The sequence below is a fragment of the Eutrema salsugineum genome, unplaced genomic scaffold, assembly GCF_000478725.1.
Source record: "Eutrema salsugineum unplaced genomic scaffold, Eutsalg1_0 scaffold_5, whole genome shotgun sequence".
Taxonomy (NCBI): domain Eukaryota; kingdom Viridiplantae; phylum Streptophyta; class Magnoliopsida; order Brassicales; family Brassicaceae; genus Eutrema; species Eutrema salsugineum.
Genome location: NW_006256612.1, coordinates 12,777 through 33,352, shown reverse-complemented (window position 1 = coordinate 33,352; position 20,576 = coordinate 12,777). Strand labels below are relative to the sequence as shown.

Below are 20,576 nucleotides of genomic sequence, written 5' to 3'. Positions count from 1 at the left end.
TTCCACTAAGCACTGTAATCATGTGTTTCTCTATATTATTTCATAGAAAACCACTAAACACTATCTTTTTTAAAAAAGCTACATTTGACACCTAGTGACTTCAGTTTACTACGTAAGCTCTCTTTAATAGCCATGCAACAAATTACCAGCAAACCCATTTTAGAATTTTTTTTAATTAGAAAAACATAACAGTATATGCTATACTGTCTTTCAATCGAAAAATTTCATTCAGGAAATAAATAATTTTCAATATTATTTATATTATCTGCTTATGAAAATTTATACATGCAAAGATACATAATTTTGATTTTCATGTAGCAAAAATAAATAATATTGAAACATAACTGAAACATAAGAATCCAGAAACTTGAAATTATAGCCAATCCTAACTGAAACATAAGAATTCAGAAATTTGAAATTATAGCAAATCCTAAAAAATCCCCGAACACAACCGATTTGAATTAAACGAATTATTTTAAACCAGCAATAAAAAACTTAAAACTTAGAAAGCGAAAATAGGAGCATCTTTATTTTTTATCTTCTTCTTTTACTGCAATCTGTGGTTTCACTTCCTCCTCATCTGTAATGTTCTCAACCTTGATGATCTTGGTGCATTGTTTCTTAGAAGTAGAACTTAGATCAGGTAAATTATTACTATCTTCTGATGACCGCTTAGAAGAAGGGGTACAAAATGATCCAGAATGTGATGAAAGTGATCCAGAAATTCCATCACTGATAGTTCCAATTAGTGAAACCTATGTATAATTTAAAACACAAGTTTAGAATATAAGAAAACCATCACGTGTTTAGAATATTAGAAAACCAATCATGTGTTTTCTCTATATCATTCCATCTAGAAAACCACTAAGCACTATCTTTTTTTTTAAAAAGTTACATTTGACACCTAGTGACTTCAGTTTAACTACGTAAGTATCCTTTAATGACCATGCAACAAATTACCAGCAAACACATTTCATTCTTATCTCTTATACATGATTAAAAATGCAATTATACGATTGAATATATATACGCATGCAGAAACAATTTCGATATAAATTCAAAAAGGATCCGTATAATTTTAGAAAACTGGAATTATTTTTACCTCATCACCAGATACAATTGACACAACATTGTTTAAAAGATTGTCTTGTTCGGACTCATATTCAATCTTTATCAGATCCTGACCATTTCCAGCCTTTGAATACTTGTAGATTTCTGATCCATATAAAACATTCTCCTTCTCAATACAAATTGCAAACATATAAGTCTTTCCAACCAAATCCTTAAGAGCTTGGGGTATTGCTTCTGGATCTTCAATCTGAATTAATAAGAATCCAAAGTTTTAGGTTATATTTTGTTAAACCACATAATTAAACCAAACAATCATTTTATACCTCATCAAATGATCCATTAAGGAGCTGAGCAGCAGATTGTGTCACAATCGGCTCTGCAGTTTTATCAAGAAGCAAAAAGTTTGTTTTTCCTGTGTCTTCCATGACCTTGAGATGCAACGTAAACCTTCAAAACATTACAATCTATTACGACAATTTAAAAAACTTAATGCAAATACGTTAGATGACATTGTGTAGATATGATACCTTCTTGTACATCCGTGACAATTCCATTACAAACATCACATTTGAATTTGGGTTTATTAATGTTTGTGTTATTTGTTATCACTCTTTGGACTCTTCTGTTACACTTTCCATATCCAAAATAATACCAACTAAAGTCCGTATCAATAACATAGATAGTACACATGACTTTGCATTTTTCAATCTGCCAATAAAATTGGTAAGGTTATTGTATGTAAACTAAACATTAAAAATGGATAATTAGAATTACAAACCTCAGTGGCGTTTAGGATTTCTGCTACTGATTTTGTTGGAAGTTGAGACCACTTTTCGATTCCCTTCTTGATGACTTGTTCAAACTTCTCTTTTGGTTCAATGATAGTTAGAGCAAGACCATCTTGGGGTAAACTGTTAATTCGACGTAAAATAATAAAGTTAGTGTGTCCATAATCTTTAATTTTTATTTGAATAAATGAAAGCATAAAATAATTGAACATATTTTGAAAATTTTTTTTTTGGAACTCTTCCACTTCAGGTATGGCAGGGTTTAGGAGGAGAGATGATGCGTCAAATGCATTTGTCATTTGAAGTTCTCATGCATAAAAAAATAATCAGGTATGTATGATATAAAATCTGGCAATTCTTTTGAATTTGATGCTAGTTTTCTCATATCGATAGAAGCCTATTTTTCCAAACCAGAGCAAAAACACAACATTTTCTTCGCCAGCATTTTGGCAATATGCTGTAATTTGATCAGCAAAAGTACCCCATAAACAACATTAAATACGATTGTCGCTGCACCAAATCATAGATTCAAAAATTGATTAGGAGTCAAAATACAAATGAATAAAAAGCAAACAAAATTAGTTTACATCTTACTCAGTGTCTCTTAGATGAAATTCAACTTTCTTTATATCTTTAGCACCCACCGGAACCGTAGAGATTTCCCCATGTCCACCACTTGACCAACAACATCTGTAAAATATGAAATGTATGTAAAAAGATCTAAATATATTAAGATATATTGGAAGAAACTATTTTTTTTTCAAAAAAGGTATCCTACCATGGAAGTTGTGCTCATGAAATAATTAATCGGTTTTCTTAATATAGTTGTGTTTGGATCATTGAAAAAATTCATGGTTTCGTTTCAGCTACGTTATTATGCATGTAGTTTTTTTTTTTTTGAAATTGTATAGAAAATATTTCAAGTTTGGTTTCAACTTAAAATTCAATTCGAAATTTTAAATATTTTTGGAGAAATAAAATAATATACTTAATAAACATCATTCTATGATATTTTACTTTCTTAGTATACAGGGTGAATTCCCTCGAGACATACATTCATTTCAAACTCTCATGATAAGAAAACTATTTAATTTCATAAATAATATCTTATAAAATATTTAATAATCCAGAATAAAATTCAGAAATTTTTGTAAATAGAAAAACAAAACATGAAATCATGTAGTAGAGTGCTAAATATGAACTTAACAATCAAGTATTGAGTTTTGAGATTACCACTTGTGATATGCTCAAAACTGGTCAATGACAAAAAAAATCATCTGATTTTAACAAAGATCGTGTGATGGTTGTTGTGCTCACGAAACTCATTTTGTAGACATGGCTAGTTAGACAGAAATTGCCATTTGCAGGAGATAAAGAGAAGTTTTCAATTATTTTCTACTCTCCAACACTAAGTTGTTTTTCAAGACGAAAAATCCAAGTTTTTCTACATGAAGCATGGATTTTAACACCCTTAACAGAGTAAGAGTTGCTTTTAATAGTATAGGAAAAAATATTAGCAGAAATTAAATATATACTGATATTGAAATTACAAAAATGACTAACGGTTTCATCTGCCAATACCAACTCTAATGATTCTGCAGCATGGGATGTATATTGCTTCCACGAATGCAATACTTTTATGTGGATTCGCCAAGTCTTTTTGTAAGGCTTCACATCTTTAAGGTAAGTGAATGAACTTTTTGAAACCATTTTTTTCACAAACACGTTAGTATGAGTTGGTGGTGTTGAGTAATGAAATTCTTAAATGAGTTTCTATTTTATAGACGTAGGTTATCGATAATTTAGGAGAATCAAAATGTTATTATTGATTATTAAAATAAGATATTATCTCAAGAAGGATTGACACAGATCGAATATGCTAAAGCATAATATGGTATAAAGTAAAGGATTATTATGTAGTAATTCAACTTTAATAATTTGAAATTGAAATCCCTGAAACAGAACTGAAATATACGGATGTCAAATTAAAAGAACCGTAGAGATTGCATGATTTGGTGGGATTGCATGCTAAATATATTTAAAAAAAAATTAAAACTTTGCTGATTTGGTGAGATTGCATGCTAGAATATCGATGGATAAGGTTTAGTATGTATTTCTAATTTATTATCTTTTAAAAATGATGAAAAAAAATCGGGAGAGAGAAACAATAAAACCTTAATTATAAAAATAATTAAAACAGAAAAATCGAATTTAAATTTGGTTTAGTAACAGAAATATTAGATATCCACAAGTAAAATAGTAAAAAACTTTTAAAAAAAAATTGTTTGGACATGAAACACCCTTCTCTCATAATAGAAAAGATAAGCATAACCTGATATGAAATCATCTTGACCAATACCAGACCGAATTATAAACCGACCAAACTTAAATCTTAGGGGGGGGGTGAGGGGTATTGGATCTCGACATGTGATTGATTTTCGAGGAATAAACGTTTCTATTAAATTCTGTGTTATTTAATTAGGTGTTTCATCAATTCTTTTAAATGTAGGTGTTATTGGATTAAGTATTTGTAGTCATTCCTTTATAATACTTTAAATTTTACTGTTATTCAATATATGAGTTTTCCAATTCTATTAAATATTTGTGTTATTCAATATTGGGTGGATTTTGGAGTAACATCATTTACAAATAATTTAATAGAAAATGATTGTAAAAATGTAAAGAACCAATTTTTTGCTTTTTTGCTATGATTTTAGAAAGAATTATACCCTTGTGTCGTAACACTAAGTATTATTATGTTTTTATGTTGTGTTTTCACATTAATCTTCTATTATATGATTATGATAATTTTGTTGCAAGATCTTTCCAGTGATTGGTTACAAATTCTAATCAACCATATATTAAAAGATAAATAAAAATCAATTATATATCCTTTTAAAATTCTTACCAAATAGTATTCAAATTTCAAATATTGTTCATCTAGTCAATTTAGTCAATCGTATATTATAAAATTCCTACAAAATAGTAATTATTTTTTACAAATTAAAAAAAAACTTATCTGTTATATCATCTCCCCTATATATAGCATTGCATAACTCTCTGAAAACAACAAACCAAATAAAACAGTATCACCAGTAAAAATGTATCTTTTTTTTACCATTCTTGAAATGATTAGTTCTTGTACTAGTTCCATAACACTGTTTTGTATTTTTCTTCAAAAAATCTTACGTTTGTTAATTATTGTTTTCATATGTTATGTCATATATATTTATTATATATTGAATCTTTTTGGCACATGTACGTTAATATATTCATGTTTTTTTTTTCTTTAACTAGATGGAAACCAGAGACTTTTTTAATACTAAATTTCTTATTTTTTATACTCTATAAATAGAAAGTTGTTTTATTTGATTTGGACGCAGAAAAAAAACATATGGTTTTCTATACTTTTTGTATTAGATTTATTATACATTTTTTTGTGAAATGAATCCCAACAATCATTTTTTAATATCTAAAATTCTACTAACTACTTAAATTTTGACAATTATCAATTTTAAAATTAATTTTCCAAAAAAACTGAAACATATAAAATAAAAATTAACAAATTATTTTACTCTTAATTATTTTAATTTAGTTTTTATAATTATAAAAACAGAAAACATAAAAAATAAGAATATGAAATAAAAGTGATAAAGTAAAGTGTTGAATGTTATTAAACAAAACTATTGTAAAATATAAAAGTTTAGTGGGAGTTGAATTATTAAGTGGAAGAGAGAGAAGATGATGTGGAATGTTTATAAGTAAAAAGTAAGATGTTAAAAAATTAAATCAATGTACATAGTCTAATAAAGATGACATGGAGAAAACATAGTGGAATAGTTTCAACAGGCGTGAATCAAATTTTGTGGAATTATCTTCTGCCATTTTTCACATATTTAATTATTAAAAAAATATTGGATAATATATATATATATATATATAGAAAGATGTGTTGTATTCTAATTGCCTATTTAGATTCTTGATATTTCTTTTTACCTGAATTATGTCAGATAAATTATGTCATCGAATAATATTGTTTTTATATTTTTCTATATCAAAATTCATCATTTTCATATTCTATAAATAGAGACTTGGTTCACTTAATTTGGACACAGAAAAAAAATATTTTTTACTATATTTTTTCTATTAGCTTCAAATAAACCCTTGTTTATTTTTTTACTTAAATGTTTAGTGAAATGGATCCTTATAATAACCATTTTAGCTCCCAAAATACTTCTAATTATGCTTTTAACTATCTAAATCCTAACAATTATCTTTTTCCAAATCAATTTTCCAACCAACCACAAAACATTTCAAATTATGATTATCCACTAAATATTTTCATGCCGTCAGCTGTTCAAACTATCGTCGTCCATATTATGGATCGATGATGCCATATCCATCTCAAAACACCTCCTTATGGATCGATTCAATCGCGAACGAGCTCACATGTGAGATATAGCCGATTTAGCTATAATTATAAGGTCATGTATTATATTGTATAATATAATTGTTAAAGATGAATGAGATACATATGCTCAAAATTAGACTGATTATGATTAGTCTGAGTAAAATTTAAAAAATTAAATTTAATATATAATAATTAGTCTCAAATAATTAGGAATATAAAAAAATCAAAAATTAGCGAATAACAACACAAAAGCATATTAGTGTGGCGCTGCCGGACTCATCTCACCCTTATTCAACATGTTAAATTTTTTTAACTCAATTTAATCCACCTAGATAAAAACATTATATTCAACACCCTTTATTGATTCAACTGTTTAATTTTTCTTTCCACACTACCATTGTAACTAATCTTATTATTCAACATCCATTGTGATGATTCATCAGTTGAATCAATTATTCAATAATTGAAAATGCACCACTATAACTAGTTTTACGAAAAAAGTTAAGTAAGACTATGAGCAATAGAGGTGTTGAATTATTATTATTAATTCAACAGTTGATAACATGCAATTGAGGTGTTTAAATATTTAAAAGATGACATGGCCATTCAGCTACTGAATGAAATAAAAATAATAATAAAGCTTAAACAATTTAATCTGACAGAAATTGAGAAGGAAGAGAATATAAGATAGGACACATGTCCAAATATCATTTGGGTTTGAGATTTTTGATTTTTTTTATCATCCACAACTTTTTAACTCAATTAGTATTTTCTTATTATTTTTTTAAAACAATTATACTAAAATCTATTATTATTTGAACTCTATAAATAGAGTCTTGTTTCATTTAATTTGGACACAAAAGAATTATATTTTTTTCCTATGACTTTCACTATCATTCCAAAAACTCTTATTTTCAAACATATTTTGGGTAATTATCATTTTCACTATCCAAATCTCAACAGCTATCAAATTCCTAATCTGTATACCAATAAACATCCCCAAATTTTACAATGTCGTCAGCTGTTCTAAATTATCATCCATATCAATATTATGGCTCGACGATGCCATATTCATTTCAAGCAACAAAATTTTCAGAATCTTCAACACAAATAGTTTTTGGTGTTATGAGTAGTCCAAATGAGAGCGGTGCAAATGTGATCAGTCCAACTATGGAGGACTCAACTTCTACTTGAAAGAAAAGCCCCAAATGGACTACATATATTGTTTTTTGGGTTGAATTTGTCGTAACAATTAAGTCATGTGTGTTTTTCTAATTGTTAGGTGTGGTTTTTTTTGGTCAAAGTGTGGTAAGTTTATTCATACACTGTATTGCAATTTAAGTTTTTTGTAATTTTATTTGTTTTAATAAAAATATTTTTGATTCATTTATTATTTGAAATAAAAATCATAATTTGGTATATATAGCAAAAGATATTTAAATTTTTATTGAACTTTTAGTTACTTTATTTTTAATTATTAATTGTTATTAATATATAGTTATAATATATAAATGAAAATAAGAATATATAATAAAAATAGTGTGGTAAAGTGTTGAATTTTATTAAACAAAACTATTTTAAGGATATAAAAATTGAAAGGGTGTTAAATGATTAGGTAGACGAGACAGAAGATAATGTGGAGTGTTAAATTTAGAAAAAAGGGTTTTGAAAAAAAAAACTATTATGGATAGTCTTTAATACATACGAATATACATGCTATTTTATATTTTAAATTAATAGATAAATCATTATAAAAGTTCTCAATAAATAACAAGACACACATATAACTTCCCAATAAAAAATAGACTTTCTCTTCTAAATTTTCGTTCACATTATTTTATTCTTTTTCCACGTTATTTCCTTTTTTTCAATTCACATTCAACTCCACAGTAGAAAAGCAAATTAATATGTCTTTCCTCCAACTCATTTTTTCTTTCCGCTACATCACTTCATCATATAAAACTTATCATATCTATTTATATTATCTTCATTATTTTATATATCTTGTATATGATATAAATACTATTGCTACTAATAAATTTATAATCACAAAAATAATTTTTTATAATATAAAAATAATTGATATATAATATTTTTTAATTAGAGTTGATTAATATATAAAAATCTCTAATATTAGTAATTCAAATAATATACTTATTTTTCAATCAACAAACAACACTCGTAATTATCAATAAAAACAAACCAAACATACATAATTCATTGAAATCTAACAACAAAACAAACACCAAACATTTATAAATTTGAGATTTGTTTTTGGTATCCAAATGATATAAAAGAGAGCTCTACTTATGGATCTTAAAAAATAAAAAATAATTATATAATTTTTTTTTTAAAAAAATGATCAATTATTAAATAAAAATAACATGTAAGAAGAAAAGAGAAAAGAAAAAGAATAAAAAATAGCTATCAAATGACAAACTGCCACATCTGTACTTTTGTGGGACCTATTCAAAATTCATTTCAAGAGAAAATATCTATTTTATATTTGTCTTTCTATTGAATCTAAATACTTCCTATTTGCCTATCTATTGCATAAGAGTGTCTATAAGACTATGTACAATGGTTTTTTTTTCAAAACCTTTTTTTCTCTTTTAACACCCTACACTCTACGATACTTTTCTTTAATAAAATTCAACACTCTACCCATTACTTTAATTTCATATTTTTATTTTATCTAATGTTTTGTTTTGACTATAAATTAATATTAGATTACAATAAAATCAAATTAAAATAGTAAAATAGTTAAATATTTTAAAAATATTTTTCTTTCATATTTTAAATTTCAACTATATCTTTTCTTATTAAATAATTATTATTAAATCAAATAATATTATAAAAACTTAAAATGCAATACAATACAAGAATAAACATATGACAAAACTAAATAAGACACACATAACTTTAACTCACAAACAATTGTTAAGATTTAGATAGTTAAAAGGATAACTAGAAGAATTTTGGGAGCTAACAAAGTTATTATTCGGATCTATTACACTAAAAAAATGGATAAAGAAATAAACAAGAGTTTCTTAGAAGCTAATAGGAAATAAGAAATATACTGAAAAAATGGTTTTTTTACTGTGTCCAAATTAAATGAAACAAGTTTCTATTAATAGAGAATGAAATTTTTTGAATTTTGATATAATAAAAATTCAAATTCAAATATAATTTTCTATGAAATAATTGATCTCAAATGATTTGGAGAAAAGAAAAAAAAATATCAAGAATCTCAGCAACCAATACAAATTGAACACATGTCATTATCTTTTCAGTAATTAAAAAATAATTTTTTTCAAACAATCACACAATGTCATATGTCTCTTTGTCTCTCTATATTCACAAATTCAACCTCTTGAATTTTTTTAATATTATAAAATAGATAATAATTATCCATTTGTATTATTATAATATATGTTCTCCACCGCCTTAAACTTTAGCCGACTTACTCTCTTATATAAATGTGAGAGTTTACTATCTTAATTAATATAGAGAAGTGAATAAGAGGAAATCATTCTCTCCCTTCTCCCCTCTCTCTCTCGTCTATTACTCTCATATACATATATATAAATATATATATATATATACACAAACACAAATCTCACGTTCCTCCTCTCCTTCTCCCCTCTTTCTTTCTCGTCGCTTACTCTCTCAAATACATATAGTTATATAATATATACACAAATATATCTCACCTTATATATATAATATAATATAGTTTTATAACACGTTATCAGCACGATCGTCTCTCGATCTGATCAAATACCGAAAATGTGATATTTATTGTAATACCAAAAAGGTGAGATTTGATTTATATTCATTCCGTTTATGTTTATGTATTATTATGGTCGAGATGATAGGCGTTGTCATCTCCAAACCGATCATCATGATAAGTTATGTCTTCACGATCATCATGATCATATAGTAGGCTATGTCTTCTCAGATCAAATATATGGTTCACTTATGATCATATGGTAGTTGTCTCCTCAGATCACGGCCTCCATATATAAATGTCTCGAAGACATTTATGCAAGGTTCCTGAAGAACAGTTTGAAAACAAATGTCTAGAAGACATTTCAGAAAAGTTCTTGAAGAACTGAATAAAAAAAATGTCCAGAAGATATATACGAAAAAATTTGAGAAGAACTATATAAAAAAATATATTTAGAAGATATATATGAAAGCATTCCTGAAAAACTGAATTTTCGTCCAGAAGACGACTAACATATATACTAATTGTTTTACATTATAATTATTAAATTTCTGTTTTATTATTTATTTATATTTAACTATTTAATTTATTTTATTAATATGGTTAAAGACAGTGAAACATGCATGTCTTTAAAAGTTAGAACTTCCGACAGAGCTAGAAGCTCCAGAAAACTAAAAACTTCAAAAGAGTTAAAATCTCTGGAAGAGCTAGAAGCTCTAGAAGAGATAAAAGCTCTGGAAGAGCTAGAAGTTCTCAAAGAACTAAACATTATAGAAAAGAAAAATTTAAAGATAATGGAAAGCTCCAAAAGAGCGAAATGCTCCCGATAAGCAGAACGCTCCGGAAGAGCTACATGTTTTAAAAGAAACTAGATGTTCTAAAAGAACGAAACGCTCCAGCAGAGCAAAACATTCTAGAAAATACATGATAAAAACATGCATAAAGATGGAAAAATTTCTTAAGATAGTAAACCCAAAGTTTACTAGTATATAACATAACCGGTTTAAGCCATCCTGGTATAATAATAGTATTGAAGATTTATTGTAAAAAAACCTAATTTATGTGGAAACCAGAAGTTTTTCATAGAAATGTTTCATATATAGCATGGCTTAACGATAATAAAAATGAGACCATCATGAGAGATGTATCACCAATTTTTTTTTAAACGAATTCATCTGATATGATGGTTGAATTTCTTTAAGCAGTCCCCAAATTATACCCAAGTAGGTGAAAAACAGTTCAAGATGATTGGGCAAGAAAAGCCATCAACACATGGGGTATTAAGAGTCCACTTAAGGATTTGATGCATAATACAAGGCCCAAAGATTGGGGGGGGGAGAATTAAAGAATCCCACATTAATAGTAAGGTGAACATACAGAAGATTATGTTCACACTTTTATGGATAATCTAGAAGATCACAAAATCAACAAATGGTGAAATTTAATCTCCATGTTTGGTATGGAACAGCTAATGAATGAGATTTTTCAAAATGAATTATCATTGGAAATTATGGATCCTCGTATAAATGATTTAGAACCTGAAGTTCAAAAGGATAATTCATATGTAAACGCCAGACATACAATGAAATAAAATCTCAATTCTAGCTCAAAATGCTCCAAGAATATGTCCCACAAGGACGATTTATCAATAAAGAGTCTATGACACGTAATAAACGTGATAGATTACTTTGGTTCCAAATATAAAATCCTCAAACGGAAGGGAGCAAATATCTGTTGAAAAAAGGATGAATCTCCTGAAGAGACTCGTTGATTTGGTTAATAATAAAATCAGGTACCTGAATGATATCATTGATAAAGAGATCTCGATTAACCATGTCATTACAAAAAGTGAAATCAAAGAAAAAATAATTGTCGACAATAATGAGATAGTACACTATATGAATGAGGATCATAAATCTATCTCTATGTATGAGTATCGAAAGATAACATATTGGCCAAAGAAGGCAATCAAGTTTATGTTAAGCTCATATGAAAAATGAGAAATTTTTTGGACCAGCAGTCCAAAAATTAAAAGTAATATCAAGTCTGGCAGAAAATGAGCGACTTGATTTGCGAAAGAAATACTCCCTGAAGGATTAATGATTATGTTCCCGGAAACTCTACTTGATGAGTATATGTTGCATGAGTTTAATAATTTTAGTTAAGGTTAACCAATACATAGATAAAAGAAAGTACTGATCCTTGATTTAGTCGTAAGATATGATTCATTTTAGAGAAAAAAATTGTGTTCAGTTTATTTTGCAGGTATCCCAATTGAACATCTCATTTCAAAATATCACAGCAGGATCTAAAATATAGAAAAGCTCAGATTTAGGCATTTTTAAAGAAAGTGCTATTTAATCCTCCTTACATTTTTAAAGAAATGAGGCCAATGAACTCTAAAACTCTCCTGAAGAGAAAGAAAAATAGAGAATAAAATGAAAAGATTCCAGAAGAATCAATAAAAGAAAATATTGTAGGACTCATAATCATTACACCTGAAAATGTATGTCCTTCGAGACCAAATGGCTCTTTGTTCGAAAACAATGAGAAAAACAAAGTCAAAAGATATAAAACTCGGTTTGTAGGACAGTTTTTCTCAAAGATCAGAATTGATGTTCTCCGGTCATGGATGTAATCACATTCAGTAATGTATTGATTAAAATTCCAGAAGGATCAATGATGCCTGAAGCATCTGAGAAATTTTATTTGGTCAAGTTACATTGATCAAAAAAAGGGTTTGAAATGAGAGATCTTGGAAAGTCAAGATAATATATTTCATGAAAAGAGCATGACTAACTCGAACTATGGGCCAAAGTCCAAGGATCCAAGAATGACGATCATACGAATTTGTTCACTAACACTCTACATATAAAGATTCCCCAAAAAGATGGTGTATATAATTGGAATGCATCTCCTAAAGATGATGTTTCCAGGGGAAGAATTGTAATGATATGCGTGGCTGTACTCTTTTTTTTCTTTTCATGATTTTATCCCAATGAGTTTTTCCATGATGAGGTTTTTAACGAGGCAGTAAAGAAAACGCACAAAGATAAACATATAAAGAGGAGAACTTCCAGAAGAAGTATGAATACGCATGGATACATTTTTTCCTTGCTATGGTTTTTGTCCCATTGGATTTTTCCATAACAAGGTTTTTACTGAAGCATCAAAGAACACGCAAGAAGATATGTATTTAAAAAGGAATATATAATTCCAATGAAGATAGTTTATTACATCGACGAGATCAAGATGAATCAACGATCTATGAAGAGAAGAAGATTCATCTTTCCATGAGAGAGATTACATCACTGTACTTTTTTTTATTTTTCATGGTTTTTATTCCACTGGATTTTCTATAACTAAGTTTTTAACGAGGAGGCAGTACGCGATATATCGGCGGTGATGGATAATCAAAGGTAAGTGTTATAAAATAGATAATGATTATCCATTTTTATTATTATAATATATTTTCTCCACTGATGAGGTCATCGAACCAGAATCAAACCAAACACATGTTCCCGAGCTCAAAGAAGCACCAGTGACTCGTTCCAAAGCAAGGAGGCTGAGGGAAAGGTTCAACTTGGCCATAGAAGCTTTAATAAACACCATAGAGCTTGGAGATGCATTCAAAACCGGTTCACAAGAGTACAACATGCGAGACAGCCCTAAAGCACCCGAACAAGACATAATGGAAGGCTTCGTGCGTTTGAGTGATATGTTCATAATTTGCATCATTTAGGTTGTACATTTCATTCCAAATCATGTATTTTCTCATGCATATTAGGTCCTTAGGTGTTGTTTTAGGGCTTAGGAGTTGCATTAGGTCCCAATGAGTCTTTGCATGTTTGGAGTGTTTATCAGGTGTATTTGGAGCTATTTGGAGTTGAAAAGGTGAAACCAGGAAGAGAAATGGCGATCAGAACTTGAAAGATGGTGAAAATGGGTTTTTGGAGGTTCTCGACGATTCTCACGTACCGCAGGGAACTTTTCTCGGCGATTTTCATGTACCGCGAGTGAGCCTCTCGGCCAAAACACGTACCGCTGTTAAGGTCTCTCGGCCAAAACTTCTGGGTACAAACACATTTCAGAAATCGCGTTACCGGAAGGTTTTGCCGGTCGATTCAGCTGTCGGGTGCTTCACCAAAGTTGGAGAGGATTGGATAATGATTCCAGGTGGAGTCATAGGATTTGGAGGCGTGATCAGAGAGTTAAGCTCGTCGGAAGGCACGCCTGTCTCGCTACTGTTTTGGACCGACCAGATGAGCTCCGAAGAATGCGAAGGACGATGCACTTCCAGACCGATTCAGTCTAGAGGGCCCTCATCAAGATTTGATATATTTGAGTCCTATTTCCAGAAAGTTTGATAACATTCAATTTGGAGCTATGAGCAAGAAGATAACGTTTCTGGAATGGACGCATGTCTAGAAGCCTCTTTCTGGCCGTGTCAATGCACTGCGAAGATGAGCCCTCCAGGGAACATTCCACTTCCCAAGCGCCGAAGGTTCTTTCACAAAAGTTGAAGATATCTGAGTGTTATTTCCACTGAAGTTAGAATCGCGCCATTTGGACCAGTATCCTGGGAGTTACTCTCCCACGAATGTGAAGTGGTCCGAGGAGACCTGAAGCCTGCGAGATAGTCTTGTGACTTGGTTAACTCGCAATGCCTGGAGATTAATGTCTGGGGGTTGAGCTGCGTGTTGAGATGTGCAAGTAAGGTAACACTGGGTAAGGTCTAAGATTCCCAAGCAAGAAAAATACTAAGTCCACAAGCGTGCGACTTGAGCATGCGAGTTGGCCAAGCTTGGAACTGAGCCGCATGAAGACTCGCAATTTACACCGACTTGAGCATGCGACTGGGGAGTGATGAAGACCATCCCACACATATTTCTGAAGGCTCCTGCTACATGGTCGTGCGATTTAAGGAGAAAAGGGAACTGAGCCGCATGAAGATTCGCGTTTTACACCGAGAGAGTAATGCGGCTGGGCTTACATAGATTCTACCTCGCTGAAGCTTCTTTCTAGGATCATGCGAGTTGGGCATGCGACTTGGGACTAAAGGAGGACCAAGTCGCACACATATTATTCCCAGATTTCGTCTTGGTCATGCGAGTTGAAGAGGAGGAAGACTGAATCGCACAAAGACTCGCAGAACACACCTAGATGGGCATGCGGCTGAAACTAAAGGACTTAAGGCTCACAAGACTGCTTCTTTGGCTGTGCGACTTGGGCATGCGACTTGGGAAGCTCCTGACCAACTCGCACACTCGTCATTTTACCCATTAAATCCGGGTCAGGACCCGGTTTGTTGCGGGTTGACCCGGTTCGTTTTAGAACCTATATATAGTTTTTTAGGGTTTTACCCCAAGGACTGAAGCTTTATTCTTTTTGTTTCTTGCCTCTTTGGTGAAAGACTCCCCTTTGAGAAGAGTATTATCGATTTTTAAGAGTTCTAATGAAGAGAGTTTGAGAGATCTTTGTGTTTAAAGCTGCAAATTCATCATTATATATCTTCTCCATCTACATTTCGCATCATTAATCATGCCAATCTTCTCAACTTGCAAAGGTTTAAGAGAGATTAGCATGATTAGTGAGTAATCCCCATATTAAGGTCTTAGATATGTAGATTAGGGTGCTTAGGTGTTAGATTAGTGAGTTTAGGGATTAGATCATTCATATTCCATTCTCTACAACTTATTCTCTATGCTAGATCCATATACATCATATGTGGTCTAGATTCTGGGTATTTCATGCACCAAAAGTGTTTGATGAAATGCCTGAACCAAGGTTGTTAGAGGTTTAAGTATTATTCATCATGGGAATGATTGTTTATATGCTTAAATGACAGATTAAACTGGTTCTCAATGCTTGTTGATTCATGTTTCACTAATGATGATTAGGTTGGAAACTGTTTTAACATAGATGTTAATGCCTTCATGAGAGGATTAGCTTACTTAATGATGTTTAAGTTGAATGGTTTGCTTGATCACATGATTCATTAGCTCACTAGTTTAGCACCAAAGGCACCCTAATCCACTATCATGTCTAAGACCTTTCTCATCATCATACATACAATTTCATCTCATTTAGCTTACTTACTTGCTTGTTTAAGTTGATCATTAGTTTTCATTCTTGTTTTAAGTTCTTAGTTGTCATTAGTAACCAAAACATCACTCATTTGGCTTGAATTAAGAACTGATCCTGCATCTTAGTGTCTACACATGATGGATTGATACCCTTTGTACTGCAAAGTGACAAAATGGATTGATAACCCCTCATTTAGAGCCTTGAAAAGTCTAAGTTATCATTGAGCCTCAAAGAAGACCAGCCTCGACCCAAGCAAGGTATACATGTTTAATGGCAGGAAATGGAGCTCGTAACACTAAGAATCTCGAAGAGACCGTTTCGGAGCTTCAAGATACAACAATCTCAAGACATGAAGCCGATAAAGGGCAAATGGAACAAGAGGAAGGACATTAAGCTGGACACATTAAGATACTTAAAGAATTCACGAGACATGACATTAGCAGAACTCAAGATGAAGAATACATCAAGACTAACAAGCTGTATGGACTGGAACGCGATTTAATCAACCTCACAACAAGCAAGCTCATAACCGGCCATAACCAGGTATTTTCAATTTATACGATTTGTGCAGGTAACATGGAAGTGTCCTAGTGGTGTATAACACGCTAGAGAGCCTCAGAGATCATCGGTTCAAGTCCAGGAAAGGTTGCACGTAGTTTATTTTCTTTTTAGTTTAAGTGAACTTTCCATTTTTGTGTCCAAATGAGACGTCTTGCCATTATTCTTATTTACTTTTTACAAGTCCTGTTGTCTTCAGTCTATTATGCCGTTTTCTTTTATTGAGTCGAACCCTAGAAGGTTCAAAGCTGACGGACTATTAATAAATTCCCACATGCAGCTGTTGTAGACACACTTTTTACCATATCAATAAAATAACGATGTTTTCCTCTTAGCTTGTGCTGAGAGTCTTTGCTTGTGTTCTTGCGTGTGTGATTCACCGAGAGACAAGTTTGCAGTATCAGAGATCCTCACATCATCTCTGTGCTGCCTTCAATCCACTTCATAACCATTCACCGATCCCTCAAGAGAGAGAGTCAAAGCCAGCTTGACAAATCCCATCTCGATTCAAGCCTTGTGGAAACAAGTCTTGTCTTACCATCTCCATCCACTGATCCACACGAGAGAGCATGAAAGCCAGCGTGTTGATCCCACCAAGCCATCGATTTCGCAATCTTATAAGCCTCATCAGAGTTTTATATCATTTTGGTATCAGAGCCCAAGGTTCCTGCCTTTGGTTTTTATCCCTTGCACCTTTTAGTTTTGTTCACACTCGTTTAGTTTCTTTAGATTCATAAAACCGAAAACCCTAGAAAAATCTAGCGTTTGCTTGCGTATTCATTAGTAAAAAAAAAATCAGTTGCATTGTTAGTTTACTACCGTTGTCTTTAGTTTCATTTAAAATCTCCAAAATCGAAAACCCCATAAAAGGCTTGTTTAATTTATCTAAGTGTTGAGCTAGTTTGTTGTAAGAGAGTTGTTGACCTTGTTATTCTGTGGTACGTTGATCTTTTGTTGTTTTTGGTGAGTACAAGGACATTTAAGAAAACCTAGTTAGCACCATGGCCGATGGAGAGCCAGTTCCGAACGATGCTCTTGTTCAAATGATGACCGCGTTGAGGGAAGAGTTGAGGAACATGACTCAACAAATGGGCTACATACGTCAAGAGCTTGGAGCAAGGATCGACCGAGTTGAAGCACAACCAAGGAGAGACCCGGTTAGAGGAGCACCAGTGCCAGCTGGTTAAGCAAGTGATGATGAAGAGATGCCAGGATTGGAGGATGATCTCCCATCCGACCCTCTTCAACATCGACATCAGAGGAGAAAGGATCCTCTAAGGAGAAATTCAGCTAGGGTAGTAGATACTCGAGAGCAAACTCATGATCTTAAACTAACACCTCCCACTTTTGCAGAAAAATCTGATCCCAAAGCATACTTCGATTGGGAGACGACTATAGCACATCTTTGAGTGCTATGGCTACACTGAACGCAAGAAGGTGGCTGTTGGGGCTGCACAGCTCACTGGCAATTCATTGGCGTGGTGGGACAGAAACGTGGCCGAGAGAAGAAGGCCACACTTTGGACCGTTCATAACTTGGAGTGACATGAAATTCCTTCTACGACTCAGGTATGTGCCTGAACACTATCATAGAGACTTACAAAACCGTTTTCGCAAGTTGTCTCAAGAAAACAAGAGTGTAGATGAGTATTTTGAGGAATTTTAGAAGCTGATGAACTCACTAGAGTTAAAAGAATCGGAGGAGGCCTTAATGGCACAATTTTTACAAGAAAGGTGGAGAGAGCTCAATACAATGGGTTGCACGATTTGTTGCATCTTGCCGTGCAAGTGGAGCAGCAAATCAAACGCAAAACAACTCTCACCAACTGCAACCATACGAATCAAACATGGAACACCAGCAGCTCTAAACCAGTAGACAAGGGCAAAGCCGTGGAGATTGACTCAAGGTTTAAAGGCAAAAACGCCGAGGCTCCCAAGTTCAACCGAGCTGAGCAAGATAAGTCTTCTAACAATACCTCAAGAACTCATGACATAACATGCTTTAGATGTCAAGGCATGGATCACATATCAAGGGAGTGCCCAAACCAACGAGTCATGATCATCACACCAAGTGGGGATTACGAGTCTCAAGATGAGCAAGAAGATGACTCTAATGACATAGATGAAAAGTTTGAATACCCTGATACTGGTGAAGTACTAGTAACTCGCAGAGTGCTAAGTGTTCTTGTTCACCCCGAGGAGACAACCCAAAAGGAAAACATTTTCCACACTAGATGTACCGTAAAAAAAAGGTATGTAACCTTATCATAGATGGTGGTTCATGTACTAAAGTGGCTAGCAAGTACATGTTAGACAGATTATGTCTTGAGAAGACAAAGCATCATCGCCCTTACAAGTTAAGGTGGTTAAACAATCAAACCGAGCTCAAGATCTCCGAGCAAGTATCCGTGCCTTTTAGTATTGGTAAGTACCATGATCAAGTCACTTGTGACGTGGTGCCAATGCAAGCAGGGCATCTAATACTCGGCAGGCCATGGCAGTTTGACCGAGCAAAAAACCACAATGGCCGCACCAACCATTACTCTTTCATGCACAAGGAGCATAAGTATAATCTTGCTCCTCTTAGCCCCACCGAGGTACATGAAATGCAAGTGCATATGAACAAAGAGGCCGAGATAAGTAGAAACAATCTTTATTTATCATCTAGTGATATTTGTAAAACCATGAGTTCCAATGGCACCGTGCTATTAATGATTTTTAAAGAGTGTTTGAGCACAGGCATGAGTAACTCTGAGCTCCCACCCGAAGTGCAAGCTATACTGAATAAGTTTAGAGACGTGTTTCCCAAAGAGATACATCCAGGCTTACCACCACTTCGTAGAATAGAGCACCAAATTGACTTAGTTCCCGGATCAGCATTGCTCAATAAGCCAGTTTATAGAATGAATCCCGAGGAGACTAAGGATTTGGAGAGACAAGTGCGAGACTTAATGGACAAAGCCTATATCCGTGAGAGCCTCAGTCCTTGTGCTGTGCCAGTTCTCTTAGTGCCAAAGAAAGATGGCACATGGAGAATGTTGGACGAGTTGAGTGGATCCACAATCTTCTCAAAAGTGTACTTAAAGAGCGGATACCACCAAGTTTGAATGCGTGAAGGAGACGAGTGGAAAACCGCGTTTAAGACCAAACAAGGTTTGTATGAGTGGTTAGCTATGCCTTTTGGCTTAACTAATGCACCAAGCACCTTCATGCGCCTTATGAACCAGGTTCTTTGAGCTTATATAATTAAATTTGTAGTTGTTTATTTTGATGATATACTTATATATAGTAAGAACCTTAATGATCATCTTCAACACCTCGAACTAGTGCTCAAAACACTTCGCAAGAAGGCTTATATGCTAACCTTAAGAAGTGCACATTTTGTACTAACCGGCTTGTTTTCTTAGGCTTTGTAGTAAGTGAACAGGGACTACAAGTAGACGAGGAGAAGATCAAGGCCATACGAGAGTGACCTACACCAACTACAATCGGTCATGTCAGGAGTTTTCATGGATTGGCCAGCTTCTATAGACGTTTCGTGCTAGATTTCAGCACGGTGGCAGCCCCACTCACCGCGATGATCAAGAAAAACATGTTATTCTCATGGGGTCCAGCTCAAGATGCAGCATTTGAAGCCATGAAGAAACGTTTAACACAAGCACTTGTTCTAGTCCTACCCGATTTTGAGGAGATGTTTCAGGTGGAGTGCAATTCATCAAGAGTGGGAATTGGAGCTGTGCTACATCAAAGAAAGAAACCAGTGGCATTCTTTAGTGAAAATCTCAGTGAAGCCACACTATACTATCCTATCTATGACAAGGAGTTAATGCCCTGGTCCGAGCATTGGAGACTTGGCAACATTACTTGTTGTCCAAGGAATTCATTATCCATACCGATCACGAGACCTTGAAGCACTTAAGAGGACAGACCAC

The 20,576-nt window shown here is 32.6% G+C and overlaps 2 protein-coding genes across 2 annotated transcripts; one reads left to right on the top strand and one right to left on the bottom strand.

Annotated features, from left to right (window-relative positions):
* Positions 1 to 527: 527 nt before the first annotated feature.
* On the bottom strand, positions 528 to 2,515 carry LOC112084058. The gene is made up of 4 exons (XM_024152464.1): positions 1,850 to 2,515; positions 1,395 to 1,518; positions 1,103 to 1,318; positions 528 to 755 (listed from the first exon to the last, which is right to left on the bottom strand). Exons 2-4 carry the CDS (start codon positions 1,494 to 1,496, stop codon positions 528 to 530), a joined length of 546 nt encoding a protein of 181 aa, XP_024008232.1. The 5' UTR covers positions 1,497 to 1,518; positions 1,850 to 2,515.
* A 15,131-nt stretch (positions 2,516 to 17,646) lies between these two features.
* On the top strand, positions 17,647 to 19,751 carry LOC112084149. The gene is made up of 4 exons (XM_024153318.1): positions 17,647 to 17,802; positions 18,083 to 18,213; positions 18,330 to 18,880; positions 18,937 to 19,751. Exons 1-4 carry the CDS (start codon positions 17,647 to 17,649, stop codon positions 19,749 to 19,751), a joined length of 1,653 nt encoding a protein of 550 aa, XP_024009086.1.
* The last annotated feature ends 825 nt before the right edge of the window (positions 19,752 to 20,576 follow it).

Excerpts from the sequence above, each read along its gene's own strand:
- LOC112084058 (XM_024152464.1), bottom strand. The coding sequence starts at position 1,496 with ATGGAAGACACAGGAAAAACAAACTTTTTGCTTCTTGATAAAACTGCA. Across the intron at positions 1,319-1,394 it reads TTAATGGATCATTTGATGAG|ATTGAAGATCCAGAAGCAAT; the intron begins GTATAAAATGAT and ends TTATTAATTCAG. Across the intron at positions 756-1,102 it reads CAATTGTATCTGGTGATGAG|GTTTCACTAATTGGAACTAT; the intron begins GTAAAAATAATT and ends AATTATACATAG.
- LOC112084149 (XM_024153318.1), top strand. The coding sequence starts at position 17,647 with ATGGCCGATGGAGAGCCAGTTCCGAACGATGCTCTTGTTCAAATGATG. Across the intron at positions 17,803-18,082 it reads CACAACCAAGGAGAGACCCG|GTGGCTGTTGGGGCTGCACA; the intron begins GTTAGAGGAGCA and ends GAACGCAAGAAG. Across the intron at positions 18,881-18,936 it reads AAACATTTTCCACACTAGAT|TGGCTAGCAAGTACATGTTA; the intron begins GTACCGTAAAAA and ends CATGTACTAAAG.